Below are 16,423 nucleotides of genomic sequence, written 5' to 3'. Positions count from 1 at the left end.
CAAGTCATTCTTCACCATTGAGAGATGTAACCCCAAAAAGACATATTTCAAAAGGTTATTGACAGATTTTGACAAAACTTGGTGGATGAGTTGGGTAGGTGACAAGAACAAGCCCATTAGATTTTGGGTCATGTCCGAATCCATAATCAGCCTATCAGTGGGATACAAAACTGTTCAGCCAGAGGGAAGGGAAGATGGTATACCGTATAGGGAAAGAGTGTATACAAATGCCGCCGTTTTGCATACGTAATATGTCGATGTCCTCAAATAGTCTCCAGAAAATGTTGAATTACAGTCTTTTGCATACATGACGAGAATAACTCACAAAACACATTTTAAGTTTTGAGACACAAGCAGGCATTTGCTTTATATGTTTTACAACACAAAAGAAGCAACGTGAAAAAGCACAAAATGTACAAATAAACAACTTCTTAAATTTACTTTATGTACAATGATAATTTCGAGAAATATAAAAATATGCTTTTCAGTGCAATATTATCACAGATATGTTTATGAAACAAACACGCATCGTGAACTGGCCATTTAATCTAAGAAAAAGCACAATCAAATAAAAATGTCGCTCAACGATTCCGATTGTCTTCACCTTTAAAATCGTTACTCTGTCATAAATAGAAAAAGGTGTGTGTGTGTGTGTGTGTGTGTGTGTGTGTGTGTGTGTGTGTGTGTGTGTGTGTGTGTGTGTGTGTGTGTGTGTGTGTGTGTGTGTGTAATATATATAAAATGTGTGTGTGTCAGACAGTCATTCCCAAGTCGAGACATTGCTATATGCATTAACTTCACATTCCACAATCAGTGCCAACCTTTGGAATGCAATCAAAACGGTTTGAAAGGGTTAAAGGATTGTCGCAACTTCGTAATTGTGTTGGATGGAGACGCATCATTGGATGTAATCAGGTTAAGTTTTATTAAATGCCGATCATATTCTGCAAAAACCACCGATATTCCTTCGATCTTCGTGGGAAGCTAAAAATCCATGTAAACAGACTAATTCAATTTTGCAGTAAAAGTTGGAAGGGACGTGACCGAAGGTCTTGCTCATCATCAAAGCATTTTGTATCGCTGTGACCATTTGGACAGAATAACTGCGATGGACGAATAAATAGAAGATGATTGATTTATTCTAATATCCCACATTGCTCTTTTGTTCCTTGTATAGACACATTTTCAATATATTTTTGCTTCAGGGGCCATCTATTTATTATGTACACACTGGTTAAAAGAGGGTTAGAGTGGTGGGTGGGAGTTGGGGTTCATTTGAGAAAATTAAGATTCAGAGAAGGGTAAGTGTGTGTGTGTGTGTGTGTGTGTGTGTGTGTGTGTGTGTGTGTGTGTGTGTGTGTGTGTGTGTGTGTGTGTGTGTGTGTGTGAGTGTGTGTGTGTGTATTAGTTGTTATATCCATATGTGCGTTTCAGAAGATGGAACGGAGCCCTCCCACATCTCAATGTATATCCACCTTCGTGTGTGTGTGTTACTGTCGTTGTTTGTGTTTTGTGTGTGTATGTATGTGTGTGTGTTACTGTGGGTGTTTGTGTTTTGTGTGTGTGCGTGTTTGTGTGTGTGTGTTACTGTGTGTGTTACTGTGTGTGTATGTATGTGTGTGTGTTACTGTGGGTGTTTGTGTTTTGTGTGTGTGCGTGTGTGTTTGTGTGTGTGTGTTACTGTGTGTGTGTATGTGTGTGTGTGTGTGTATGTATGTGTGTGTGTTACTGTGGGTGTTTGTGTTTTGTGTGTGTTACTGTGTGTGTATGTATGTGTGTGTGTTACTGTGGGTGTTTGTGTTTTGTGTGTGTGTGTGTGCGTGTTTGTCGGAAAATATTGGAAAGGGAGAGGAGGAGCATTATGAGAAGAGTGGGGGGGGGGGGGGGGGGCGTTGGGAGAAATGTGGGGGGTGGGGAGAGGGATGAATATTCTGCAATTTGCATACTTTATAAATAGATGGCACCTCCGAATTAATAGACATACAAGCTCCATCCTCGGTGTTTGTAATTGAGGGAATAGGGAATGGATGATACATTCCATATTCTTTCTTTTTTTCTGACATTTGTAAAACTTGCAATTGCCTCCTCCCACCCCCACTCCACGGAATTAATCGCAATGTAATTCCATGTGATGGTTCATTTTAACAAAAAAAATAATCTTCAACTATAGCCATTATCATGTGATTCGATCATGTAATAAATTCAATAAACAAATTATTAGGAGAGAAGAAAGTGCTGCTGCACATTAAGCAGAGATGTTGGAGGGAGAGATGTGTGTGTGTGTGTGTGTGTGTGTGTGTGTGTGTGTGTGTGTGTGTGTGTGTGTGTGTGTGTGTGTGTGTGTGTGTGTGTGTGTGTGTGTGTGTATATATATTTGTTGGAGGGAGAGAAAGCGAGATGTTATCGGGAGGGAGAGAGAGACAAGAGATTGGAAAAGGAAACAGATATATTGGAGGGGGAGACAGAGATAGATAGAAAGAAATGGTGAAAGGTAGATCTGTAGACAGACATTCTGGAGAAGTTGGAGGAAAGGGATGGGGTTGGCCAAGAAAAACGGTAAAATAAATAAAGGAAAATTGTGTCACTTAAAATTTTGAAACTTTGTATTTCTCCACATGTCATAGGTATGCGGATACCTTTGGTCACGATGGATGTGTATACAAAGAACAAAGCTGGCTCACATTCTAACTGCGTTCACACCTGACCTGACCTGACGTGTTAGGGGAGGCAGCACCCTGAGGCTCACACCCAGTTTTTGTGCTTCTGTTCATATCTAAAGATGTACCACAAACTCACTGTTTGGTAACCACGGCATCCGAGGCAAACGTTTCTTTATGCAAGCCGATGTTATTTAAATGGATGACGTGTGCACTCGACGATATTGTAAGCAATATTTGCTAGTTCTGTCAAAAGATGGCGCTGCAGCACAGGCTGTGAGCTCTGCGGGGGGCAAAGCTGAAACAAGTTTGAAAGGTAGCATCGCTGCGGTGTTGTCCTGATGTGTCGGAGACACTGTGGGTGTGGGTGTCTGTTGATGGGAGCTGGGCAACGACGGGACATCTTTGATACAGCCTGCGGCCTGTGACCGTATCAGCGTGGGCGTAGCGTTCGACCGAACCCGAGGGACTCGTTCGTGGTCTGTGAACTTGTCGAAGGCCTTTGTTGGCCAGATAATGTTGCTGTGAGGCAAAGCTTGTTGCACAGAGCTCATGTAATTTGTTGCTGGCAGTGTTGAGCAGCAAGGCCACAACAAGGCTGCTGGTCTTTCTGGTTTGGTCGCTTCAGTACATCCAGTCTTGTTGCCCAGCAAAGATGTTGTTGTGAGAATGTTGACCTTTACTCTTTCTGGCCTCACCACCTCTGCACTTTCAGCGAAACCTCCAGAATCAGACACAAAGCCAACGTCTTTCTCCTCATCATCATCTCCTTCCTCTTCTTCATATTCTCCATCTTCAACGTCCTCCTCCATTTCTCCATCTGTGTCTTCAACATCAGAAAACCGGTGATCGTCATCCTGAGAGGTGATCAATTCGAGCATCTCATCTGCAACATAGAAAAGTTTGTTTTTCTTTTAATAGGGATTTAGATTTTGAAGTATTTGCAATATCCCATGTGGAACAAATTGTGAAGTGAGGTGCAATGGGATTCATAAGGTAGGTAATGTCTCCCACCATGGACGATATTTTACCCAGAAAGGGGCAGATATGCATCCATCGCATCATTAGTCCAGAGTAAAGTTTTTAGCATCACTTAATATAATCTATCCTAACTGATGGAATCCCAACATCCTCAAGCCAATATCGAAGGAGAGAGAGAAAAACAAATTACTTTTTTCCTCGCTGTCACGACTTCCTCCAGCCACCAGTTCAGGATTGATATCATGGTATTTTTTGCTGTGTGCCTTCGACTTCATATGCTTTGTCAGATTTCCTGCAGAAAATGGCAAGCACCAACTTGTTAACTTTTTGTACAAGCTGGAAGTGTTACAACTCAAAATGGATGTGTTAACAAGTTTACGGACACCAATGCTTGTAAACTACATTAAAAACAGCTCCAATAGTCTAACAGCGGCAGAGCCGGCTTTGTTTGGTACCTCAGTTGAACGTCAGTCATTGACAGCAGGTTCATGAAGGACTTGGACAAAAAAACGTACCTAGTCTGAATGTTGCTTTATCCAGTTAATGGTGAAACTGCATATGGGGAATCCGCGAATCTCACGGATGAAAACTCTTACGTCATATACTCATTCTGCTGTAAACTCAATATCTCTATATTTTCATTCCAACAGCATCATTCATCAATCCAATCACATATTAATACTATAATAATAATAATAATAATAATATATCAAAATATGATGTTAAATGACGATTGTATCGACATATCAAACCAGCAAACCGTCGTCATCTGTTCACTTCCGGGTTCGCGAGCAAGGTCCGTGTCGATCACATTTCAAAACCATAATTGTATTGAGGAATTTCTGAAACCTCCTACCTACCTTAGATACCCGCTGGAACCCAAAACGTTCCACAGAAGGTCATTATATTTCCTTTTAGTGAAATATGCAACTGTAATGGTTACTAAATGCATCCCCCTGTCATATGATCAGATCGTCAGCTCTGATTGGTGGACATTTGTGAGGAACATACATTCAGTCGTGGCCAAAAATATTGGCACCCTTGCATTTTTTTTTTCAAACAATGCACCATTTGTTCCAGAAAATTGTTCAAATTAAAAAATTATTTGGTATCCACATATGTATATCTTTTGTTTGCAGTGGAACAAAACAAAACAAGCTGAAAAAATTAGGAAATCTTAGCTTATTCCACACAGAAATCCTAAAATGGCCCGGACAATATTATTGGTACCTTTTAAAAGTTGTTAGAAATAATTAGATGTCAAGCAGGTGTTTCCCCTTCACTTTGGAAGTGAACTTACCTGTGGTGAGTTGCAGGTGCCTGCAATCTAAAAATCACTCATTCAACCAGTTTGAATAGGGCAAAGGAGTACAATCCTGCTGTATTGTGTCACTGTGTGTACCACGATGAGCATGGAGAAAAGAAAGAAAACCAGAGAATTGTCTGAGGAGGTCAGACACAAGATTGTAGCCAAGCATGGACAATCTCAAGGCTACAAGTCCATCTCCAGAGACCTTGATGTACCTGTGTCCATCGTACGCAATGTTATTAGGAAGTTTAAGGCCCATGGTACTGCAGCCAACTCCCTGGACGTGGCCGCAAGAGAAAATTTGATTGAATATTGCGCGAAGGATTGTTCGGATGGTGGAGAAAGCACCTCAATCAACTGATTCAAGCTGACCTTCAAACACAAGATACGACAGTTTAAACGCGCACAATCCGTCGCCAACTCGATGAAAGTGGGTTCTATGGTAGGAGACCCAGGAGGACCGTACTGCTGAGAAAGAGACATAAGAAAGCCCAACTGGAGTTTTCCAAAACACACATGAACAAGCCAAAATCCTTCTGGAAGAATGTCTTGTGGACAGATTTGACCAAATTAGAGCTTTTTGGTAAAGCACATCATCACTATGTTTACAGAAAACAAAAAGAAAGCCTTCAAAGAAAAGAACACCTTCCCTACAGTCTAAGATGGAGGAGGTTTAGTGATGTTTTGGGGTTGCTGTGCTGCTTCTGGAACTGGGTGCCTTGAATGTGTGCATGGCATCATGAAATCAGGAGATTACCAAGGCATTTTGGAGCGCAATGCTCAACCCAGTGTCAGAAAGCTGGGTCTCTGTCGAAGGTCATGGGTTTTGCAGCAGGACAATGACCCCAAACACTTCAAAAGCACCCAGGAATGGTTCAAGACAAAACGCTAGACTGTTCTGAAGTGGCCAGGAATGAGTCGAGATCTAAATCCCATTTAACACCTGTGGAGAGATCTGAAAACAGCAGTTGTGTCGAAGGCACCCTTCAAATCTGGGAGAACTGGAGCAGTTTGCACAAGAAGAGTGGGCCGAACTGCCAGTAGAGAGGTTCAGGAAGCTCATTCATGGCTATAGAAAGCTCTTGGCTGCAGTTATTTTATCCAAAGGCCGTGCGTGCTACCAAATATTAAGTCTGGTGTGTCAATAATTTTGTCAATGCCATTCCTTTTTATTTTCTGATTTAAAAGGATGTATTAAGTTCTGAATCAAAAACAACGGTTCTGTAATATTAACAGTGAAATAAAGAATTGTGGAGACCAAATACCTTTGTCAATTTAAACTTATCTCCTATATAAGAGAGCCGTTGGTGTGTGTGTGTGCGTGCGTGTGTGTGTGTGTGTGTGTGTGTGTCGCCATTTTTCTCAGAGATGGCTGAACGTATTGTCATGTGAATCCCTCAGTTAACACCGCAGGGCCACGGATGACCGAACGGGTTTAAATGGAGGCGACGATCAATTGCAGATTTGACTAGGCAGCACGGGCGGAAGAAGGAAGAAGAAGAAGCCTCAAGCGCGTACCTGCAGCCCCGACGGCAGCTCCGATCCTGGAGGAAAGTAACTCAAAACGAAACCCAAATTCAATGTACAAAAATAAACGATTTATTGAATGGAACCCGATACAAAGAAATGCGACGATAAAACCTAATTCTAAATTGGGACGTCCCCACACAGACTTCAGAAACGAGACAAAGGGAGAGTGAATAAAATAAATAATAATTGTCCCGTCGTGTATTTGATATGGATGTGAGTTTATCTGGCTTGAGTGTCGGGTCAGTCAATCTCCGAGCATGTCGTCCGACGCAGCCCCGGTGTTTGCGGGAACCGCCTTGTCCTCGGCTCGAACAACCTTCGCTCCACGCTGCTAGGCCAGCGTACGCCGTCAGGTAGGCCCCGCTCGCACGATCGCCCTCCACCATCCTTCCGATGTCCAGCGAGCGAGAACAGGTTCAAAATGAAGGGACAGTCAAACGCACGATGCCAAGGGAAGAGTTGAGAACGGGAAGAGAGAGAGAGAGCCAGGAACGAAAAGGGCCAGGGAAACACGAGAGGGAGAAGGAAAGAAGAGCTCAAATGCCGGCGAGCCAGCAGTTTTATCACTCGTGGTGTGACGTCAGCCCTCCTTTTCTCTAACCAGCGCGGTGACCCTCATCTTCTAGAATGTTCTCACCGCGCTGGTGTCCTCCCATTGGCCGAGTGCTTCCCGCCCCCCATGTCATGCCATCCTCGTGGCCAACCACAAGTCCTTCTTTTCCCTCCAATCACGGGGCAGTTCTCTGTCCCTCATATTGACCAATCACTCTTCCTCCCCTACTCTGCCAATCGGCGCCCTGTGGTGTTCCTCGCCCCTCCCCCTGGCCAATCAACAGTCCTCCCAGCCTTGCTCGATGTTTGGTGCCATGGTGGCATTATATGCAGCCACTTCCCGCTGGTTTTTCCGGTCAGTTATTGTAAGGGGAGGGAATTTAATTACTGCTGTGCACTAAGGACCTATCTAAGTGTCTATATGAGTGTGTTGCCATAAGGGACACTGGATTGGCGACAGAGGGAACGACAAACGAGGGAATTTCTTATCCATAATCCCTGTACTATTTAGCACGCCCCGCCCCCTCGTGGCGGGGGACACAAATACGCACTTATACCGACATTCGGGCTACACACAGAACTTATTACATATAGATTCCCTATGACGACAGTCAAGTTACCTTCCTATACAGACCTACCTGGCTCTAGATATTCCTCTACCCAAATTCATATCAGTATGTTCGTCAAACTTTCAGAGGTTCATCAGTGAGTGCCTGGGGGTGTTTTAGGCAAAACAACAACAAAAAAAATAATTTGAAATTTTTTCTTTCGTTTGTTTGGATTTTAAAAAATCTCTATCGTGCCAAACCCTTTTTGATTAATGACACTTATAGTCGGCAGGCCAACCCCAGGGAATACGATTAAAAAAACTTTTGATGGCATTTTTTGTTAAAAGCTGACAACCGGGCTAGAAAGTATCAGTATGGTCCAGGCTTTCAGAAACACCCGGTTGCCAAAATGAGATTTGACCTTGAAGGTCAAATTTGGGGGGTCAAAGGTCAAAAGAGGTCAAATTTTCAAAAAAATTTATTTTGTCTTGTCCTTTCATATTACATCGAGTTTGGTATGAAGACATCTTCGAAAATAAATGCCAAATTCTCAATAATGTGTTGCTTTTTGTGTTACTAGGGCATGCCCGTACTATATCTATATCTAAAATTATATCCCCCCCCTCTATTTACATGAAATGGTTTGGTCCAAAGCGAACGGCTTGCGAGTACGGTGACAATCCCCCCCCTCTATTTACATGAAATGGTTTGGTCCAAAGCGAACGGCTTCCGGAGTTTGGTAAAGAAATCGCCATCGCGTGCACAAACGCCCAGGAAAGCGAAAGAATCGCAAATTAGTTTTAATTAGTTTTAAAACATAGTTTAACGCCAACATAGCGGCAACATAGTTTGCCAACGTGAAATAAATGAATACGCTCTCAAATGTGCCGTCCGAGGCAGAGTGTGTTCGCCACGTTCGGCACACGCGATAGCTCGCTGCTCTCCGATTGGTTGAATCGTTTTTTGGACATAGCTCGGTAAGTACTTGTCCGATTAATTTCAAACCTTGAAAAGGCACATCCTCGGGTCCCCAGCAATATACCTGGCAAGTTTCAAGTATATCGGACCGTAGTTGTCGAGAAATCGTTGTCGCATACACACATACACACAGAGATTAGTGGAATTATAGATAGATTATATAACACTCGCATAACCATTCTTTAATGATGCTTCTCCTTTTATTTTTCAGGTTCCAAAAATGGATGGTGATGGACTCCCTCCACTTGCCACACTCCACAAACCAAGATATCCCTGATAGCTTCTTGTCCAGAAGACAGACCTTCTATACTGCATTACAGAATGTTATTGGTGACGAAGGTTCATTCATAAGACCACGTAATCGAAAAGCACAACTTCTTCTTTATCCCAGTGACAAATCTCAGTATGTCATTGCCTGTGCCCTGTCGGATATCTCTGACCGAAAGGATGACTGTGATGAAGATGACGCACCCACGATACAGCTGCCACCAGTCAATGAGCTGCAGGAAATTGTTCACTCTGCCCTTCAACTTCGAGCAGACTTGGAACGGATGCCTGGTCACGATAAAGTGTGGAGGGGTCTAACAACAGACGCAGTGGAAGCCATTATTCCAGATAGCTTATATCTGTTTCTCTCTGTACTGTTTGGTGGGACTGATGTGTTGGATACTGATGATCACGGAGAGATAGAAAGTTCTGCAAGTTCAACGAAGCAAAGAATACTAAATATCGCTCAGGACATTGTATTTGCGCTTTCAAAGGGGAAAAAGTTGCCTCCAAAGCATGTCGGCCTGGGGATGACCTTACACCAAGCCACAAGATCAGAGAAACTGGTGGATCTCTTTCATGCTGCTGGTGGTACAATAGGTGTCGACACAGTAAGACGCATGGACACAAGTATCGCGAGTGACATTCTTTGGAAATTTGAGGAAAATAACAACACGTACATCCCGGATGGCTTGGTACCCTATGAACCTGGTCGGCTAATCTTAGGATCAGCTGACAACATAGATGTCAACGAGTCGACAATAAGTGGTCAAGGTTCATACCATTGCACACAGTGGAATGCTTGGCAACGCGGACCACCTCCTCCAAGAACTCCTGTTAAGCGTGTGCACGGACGAGAGAAGGCTCTGAGAAAGGAGACTGTCGATAAGTTGCATGATGTCGATCCCCCCAAACTACCTATTGGCACAAGAGTTGAACCCAGGATTCCGAATGCTTCTAGCATTGAACCGAATGACTGGTTCAAAAGTAGTCCATGTAGGAAGGCAGCAACACGAATGACTCACGTCTGGGTAATCTCCAGGATGGACACAGGTAATGGCTGTGCTGTTCCTCCATGGGCAGCATTCAACGAGTGTGTGAGTACCGTAGATCCACCAGTGACGACGGTGGGAATGGCACCGATCCTCAATGCTACTGCGGATGAATATGGGACCATCACCACGATCATAAACTGATTTGTCCAGCTCAGCAGATACCTTGGACAGCGCCATACCATCGTTTTCTTCGATCAGCCTCTCTATGCCAAAGCAAAGGAGATTGTGTGGGCTTCTGAAGAGTACAGCGAAGTAGTTGTCCTGCTTGGTGGTCTCCATATCTCCTTCAACTTCCTTCGGGCCATTGGTCAGCAAATGGAAAGTGCAGGCCTAGATGATGTGTGGGTGGAGTCTGAAATCTTTGGACCAAATGCTGCCAAGTCAATGATGGATGGGAAACACTATTACAGGGCTATTCAGGGACATATCTGGGCCTATGAAGCCCTTAGTCGGATCAAGTTTGAAGCTTTCTTGGATTGGCTACAGCGGCAAAATCCTGAACTCCATCAGGAACTGGTTGTGCTTCGATCAGCAGTATCAGCATTGTTCAAGAAATATGGTACGAGAACCCGAGATGAATGTCTGTTGAATGCTGTGACTGAATGCAACGAGCTCCTCGACCGTACAGAATATGTAGAGAAAGCTGACGAATTCCACGCCATGCTGAAGCAGAATCCCAACAATGCCTTCTGGTTGCAGTACCTTGAGATGGTGGAAATTTTATTATCATTCGTCCGCGCTAATCGAGATGGGGATTGGTTGCTCCATCTTGATTCATTTGCCGAAATGCTACCATGGCTGACCATATATGACCATGTCAACTATGCCCGGTGGGGTCCTGTTTACCTCACTGACATGAGAGGACTCGCACAGACCGCACCAGAAGTCCACGAAGAATTCCTGGCAGGGAATTTTGTAGTGAAACGACACGCAGGCAGATGTAACCAAGTTCCAGTTGATCAAGCCACTGAATGGATTAACAAGGTATGCAAGCTCTCAAATGGTATAATTGGCATCACACGGAATGACACGGCAAGAGACAGGTTCTGCACAACTTGGTCTGAAAGGTCGCAGATATCAGAGGACACCATGCGTCTATTCGGTCTTCGCAACGACGAATCGGACGAAGATTTCTCAACTCGTAAAGATGGTCTTCCATCCAAAATGACACGGGATTTGGATGCGGTGTCCAAGCTTGAGGCTCAGTTCCGACGATTCAAGGCGTTCACAATATCCGATCAAGACGACGCAACTCCCACTATTACACAGCTGAAATCACTGACTACCAACGACATTGCAACCGAAGAGATAGCTGCAGACCTCCTCACTGCCGACCAAAGGGGGAAAGATCTCGTGTTGAAGAATGTGAAGGAGAGATTAGTGGAGAAGTCTGTACCTTTTTTCGATCGACAGAAACGCCAGAAATCGAAGACGTTCGCAACCCTCTACGAGACACCGGTGCAGGATGGGAAGCAGAAGGTCACCAAGACAATCAAAGCGGACAGGCAACTGATGCAGAGATTGTTCAATGCGGCACAAGTTGGGCGAGAAGTAGATATCCACAATGTACTGAAGCATGAGCTGTTCGTTGTACCACTTAGTTTGGCTAATACGGATAAAAAGATGAGAAGTACCCAAAAGTCTGCAATGCTCCCCCTGCTAACCACTGGTCTTGGGATAGAGAAAGTCAAAGGGGCACCGGAGACCACAGGAAAAACCTGTATCATAATTGATGGCCATGCATTGATACAGTCCCTAGGAAAACCACCGAATTGCAAGACGTTTGGTGACTATGCCAAAACCTTCCAGAGGACCGTGTTGAAGCAGTTCTGTGGCACAGTGTCCAGGATCGACATCGTATTTGATCAGTATAGACTTCTATCGATCAAGTCGACTACACGAAGCAAAAGAGCTGGGCAAACGAGACCAATCCATAAGGTGATCAACCGGGATGATCTTCCACTTCCACAAACATGGAAGAACTTCATCGCCTTAGGTGAAAACAAAGAAGACCTTGCACTGTTCCTCAGTGGCAAACTGGCAACGCACACCGACACAGTCAACGAAGTAGTAGTTGGTGGCAGCACTCCAAACGGATTCTCAACGACAAGGGGAGTCATCCCAACTCTGAATGCAAACCACGAGGAAGCTGACACAAGGATCATCATCCATGCACTTGAAGCCATTGATGCCGGTTATGGAAACATAATTGTGAAGTGCCGTGACACAGATGTCCTGCTCTTGCTCCTTCACTTCACCAGGGACAAAATCTGCCATGTGTGGATGATGAGTGGCACGTCCAAGGAGCAAGAGTGTTTCCCAGTACACGCCATCAACGAGGCCCTCGCTCCGGCGGTTGTGGAGAATGTTCTTGGGTTCCATGCCATAACTGGTTGTGATACTGTGTCTTCATTCGCTGGTCATGGCAAAAAATCATGCTGGAATGTCTACTTGCAACACCCGGAACTGTTGCATGGCGTTGGCAGAGATGGACCATTAAGCGATGTCGAGGAGTTCGTATGTATGCTTTACAAATCTCCACACTCTAGTTCAGGGGTCGACAGAGCTAGGTATGACATGTTCCAGAAAGGGAAGAAGGCACTTGAAATGTTGCCACCAACTAGTGACGCTCTCGAATTGCATATGTCGCGGGCGAACTACCAGGCAAAAGTATGGCTGCAGGCAAACAAGGCTGACGTAGTTGTTGCTGACCCCGAGGAGACTGGAGGTTGGCAGGCAACTGACGGACGATTAGAAGTGGTGTGGATGAGGACAGCATCTGTTCCAAGTAGCTGTTTGGAACTAGTTACTTGTGGATGTAAAAGCAAGTGTCGCACACAAGCTTGCCGTTGCCACAAGATTGGACAACCATGCATGCCTGCATGTGGCTGTGATGCTGAAGGATGCATGAACACGACAGGAACTGATACTTAAGAGAAGTGATTTGGCGACACCTCAAATCGATGGAAGATGATGTCTTGTTTCTTCAAATGTAGTTGCCTAATGCATCATTTACATATTACCAACAGGAACAATTGATTCTTAAAGTAAAATTTGACTTTCGACTTTGAAATTTCACCTTTAAACTGAATGCATTTTATTATATTATGCGTATTCAAAGAGTAAAAAGCATTTACATTCATGAATCTATTCACATTTAGCTATTGTTACAGAAGTTTAACCCCTTATAACTCATTAAATATTCAATGGTTCATACCAGACTCGATGTTGTATGAAAGGACAAGACAAAATAAATTTTTTTGAAAATTTGACCTCTTTTGACCTTTGACCCCCCAAATTTGACCTTCAAGGTCAAATCTCATTTTGGCAACCGGGTGTTTCTGAAAGCCTGGACCATACTGATACTTTCTAGCCCGGTTGTCAGCTTTTAACAAAAAATGCCATCAAAAGTTTCTTTAAGGGTCTTGGCCTGCCGACTATTATAATTATATACAAGCACACATTCACATAAATCAATACAAAACACAAACATTTGAACACAAAAAATCAAACAATTCCGGAAGTGTACGAAGTTGGTAGTAAAGTTTCTTCTTCTTCCTGAAAGTCATCATACGAAACTCCGAAACGTGATGAGCTGCACATTCACCAGCAGATATTCAACAAAAAGGTGAAATGATGATTTGACATTGTGATGGATTCTGATTTGGATGTAATTGCTTTTCCATTATATTTGCCCTCATTTCAAATATGTTAATGTTTCTTTTTCGCTTGAGCAACGCCAGGTACTCCAGCTATAAACACTTCTATACTTTACTCGGGGTACAAATACAACTTTGGCTGGTGGGTAACATATGCTATGTGGGCGCGGCCTCATTTGGGGGTGTGGGAGACCTGGAGAGGAGCGTAAATTCTCCATGTAAATATGTACGGTATAGCGCCACCTGGTGATGGTGGCAGAGGGTATTACAATTTCCTTTTTTACCTGGGCAACACTGAGGTTAAAGCACTCTGCACGGGTAAATTTTTCCCTCCTTCCCTTCCCCCTCCCCAAAAAGGGAGGAGCCTGTCAAAGCCCCCCACCCACCAAAAAAGATGTACATGGAGTATATATTTTCCATTCCCTTCCCCACCCCACCCCCTTCCACTCACCCCTCTCCCTTCCTCAACACTCCCTCTCCAGCCTCCCTCCCCCCCCCCCCAAAGACAGTTTGAAAATTATGAGTTATGAAACCAAAAATTATGAAAAAACTGATAAAATTATGAGTTATTTGAAAACAGTGCAAGGGTGCCAATATTTTTGGCCACAACTGTACATACTGGTAACATAGGACAACAATGCTGTTCTCGCTGAATGTTCATGAATGATGGACAGACAACGCTGTTCTAGACGGCATTGCCCTATGGGCTCCGCTGTAAAGAATTATTATTATTATACTACTACTACTACTACTACTACTACGCCACGCCACGCCATTTTGCTGCTCCTCGAGCTGTGCTATTTTCGACATTTCCTTCTCATCCTCTTCCGTTTTCGTTTGTATTTTTGGTTTATTTGGGTTATTTGAACCGAGTTGGTTCATTTTGTTACTTTACTTTGACGTCCCGTTTGAGTTATTAGTCCCTTTGTGTTCGGGCCTAGCCGCGGCGTGCGGCCGCACCCGTGTGGGACTAGATTTGCCGCGCCCGATTTGTGGCGTATCACAAACTGTTTGACTGCCTTGTTTTTGCTTAATCACCCTTGACTTTCTGTGCTAAATTTGCATAGTTTTGGCGATTAAGCCGATAAGTTATTTGCTCAACGCGCGTTTGTTTATCCTTTTGAGTTAATCTTTAGCATACCGGTCCGGACGTGCTAAAGTAAGCAAAAGCTCGCAAACGAGCTAATTGATTTTTTTTTTTTCATTTTCATTTGACGGGAAATATACCGTTAATAGTAATCATGCCTCTGGATGGTACATGGGCAAGGATGGCCGCTACTACCTCTGGTGCAGGTGGGAACCGCCCTGCCCACCCGTTTAAGGCGTTAACAAGGAAGCACGGGGTGAAATGCGAGTTGGGACAACTCACCCAAATAGAGGCCTATGTAAACGCACTCGCTAGTGTGGTTGATCCAGCAACGATAGTTGCAGCCTCGAAAATGTATGGACAAGCTGTGTTCTTTCTTAACTCAGAGGCTGCAGCCAACAAAGCCATTGAGAAAGGGATTAGTGTGGGAGGACTCTTTGTACAAGTCGAGCCGCTCTCAAGTCTTGGTACAAGGATAATTATATCTAATATACCTCCTTACGTGCCGGACAATGTCTTGGTGCCTTTCCTGGAACGACTGGGAGTGTTGAGATCACCCATCAAGCCTGTGTCTTTGGGCTGTCATGAGCCCTCCCTACAACATGTCTGGTCTGTTAAAAGACAAGTATCCATTGAATTGGGAAAGGAGGCTGAATGTGAGGGGTCGTTTGTTATTCCTTTTGACGGAAAGAATTACAGGGTGTTTTATATGACAAACGAACCCCGTTGTTTTGTATGCAAAGCGAAGGATCACAGGAGAGCAGACTGCCCCACTATCATTAAAGAGGTTGCAGCTCCTCAACGTCCAGATCAGCCTCGAGAGGATCCCAGCGTCACTGAAGGTAACCTAAGAGAGGCGGTTGCTCCTTTGTGCTCGAGGGCAGTGGACCCTCAAGAAATTTCTATACCAGCTTCTCATCCCAACTCTTCTGCTGCCATAAATCAATGGCAGGCAGTGGGAGCAGGGAAGGCAAAGAGAGCACAGAAGAGGAAATCAGAACCCGCAGAGGATGGGACCACGGAACACCCTGGTACAATTGAGGATGACACGGGAAGTAATGTGTCAAAGGGATTTGTAAAGCCTAGTATTCTGAAGGAGAAAAGAGTGGTAACCCAATCTGAAGAAATGGAAGAAGAAGAAGAGGAAACTATTCATCAAACGACAGGATATGGAGAGTCTTCTCTCTCAGATCCACCCAAAGACAGTTTGAAGAATGAACAGGAAGGGAGACCGTCAGGTAGTAAACCCAGCATGGTAAAGACAAACAACCTAGAGCTATCTGACTTGACAGGGCCAAACGATACTGTGATGTTGGCTCCTGAGAAAATGCATCCAATAATAACAACTGCAACGAAGCTTCAAAATAAACCAGGGATTGAAACATCTACAAGAGCAGTTCTGAACCGAAGGATTAACACCGAAGTTTCAAAGGATTCTGAAGTAGCATTCATCGGTGGGACAGACAGAGAGAGGGAACCAGACACACAAGCATCAATAAAGTTGCTGGCACTGACCGACATCTCAGGTGATGTCACTTCACTCACTGTTGGCGCAGAAAGGGGAATAGTTGAGCACATCTCTAATTTACGACCCCAAAAGGTTGGATCTCCTATACCAACTGAGGAGGAGGCATCCATTCCCACAGGTGTAGCAACGTCCGCCGCATCAGAGCCAAAGGAGCGTTCCTCTGCGCCAGAAGATTATGCCAAGTCAGCCTTGAGAGACGACATGGCAGAAGACTTGACACATTGTACAAGTACACCAAAGGAGAAGGATCTTGAACCTCCAGACAGCGATGA

At 44.2% G+C, this 16,423-nt stretch overlaps 1 protein-coding gene across 1 annotated transcript in view; it reads right to left on the bottom strand.

Moving 5' to 3' along the window:
- Positions 1-333: 333 nt before the first annotated feature.
- LOC137421766 (transcription factor HIVEP2) overlaps positions 334-16,423 on the bottom strand; it is a 132,881-nt gene continuing 116,791 nt past the window's right edge. Inside the window, exons 5-6 of the mRNA XM_068108141.2 lie at positions 3,829-3,930; positions 334-3,543 (exon numbers count right to left, since the gene is read on the bottom strand). Coding sequence (XP_067964242.2) covers positions 2,852-3,543; positions 3,829-3,930 — 794 coding nt within the window. The 3' untranslated portion in view covers positions 334-2,851. The remainder of the gene's footprint in view (positions 3,544-3,828; positions 3,931-16,423) is intronic.

The sequence above is a fragment of the Myxine glutinosa genome, chromosome 2 (assembly GCF_964187855.1).
Source record: "Myxine glutinosa chromosome 2, kmMyxGlut1.1, whole genome shotgun sequence".
NCBI classification, from domain to species: domain Eukaryota; kingdom Metazoa; phylum Chordata; class Myxini; order Myxiniformes; family Myxinidae; genus Myxine; species Myxine glutinosa.
Note: the sequence above shows the minus strand (reverse complement) of the source record. Positions and strands in the feature narration are given on the sequence as shown.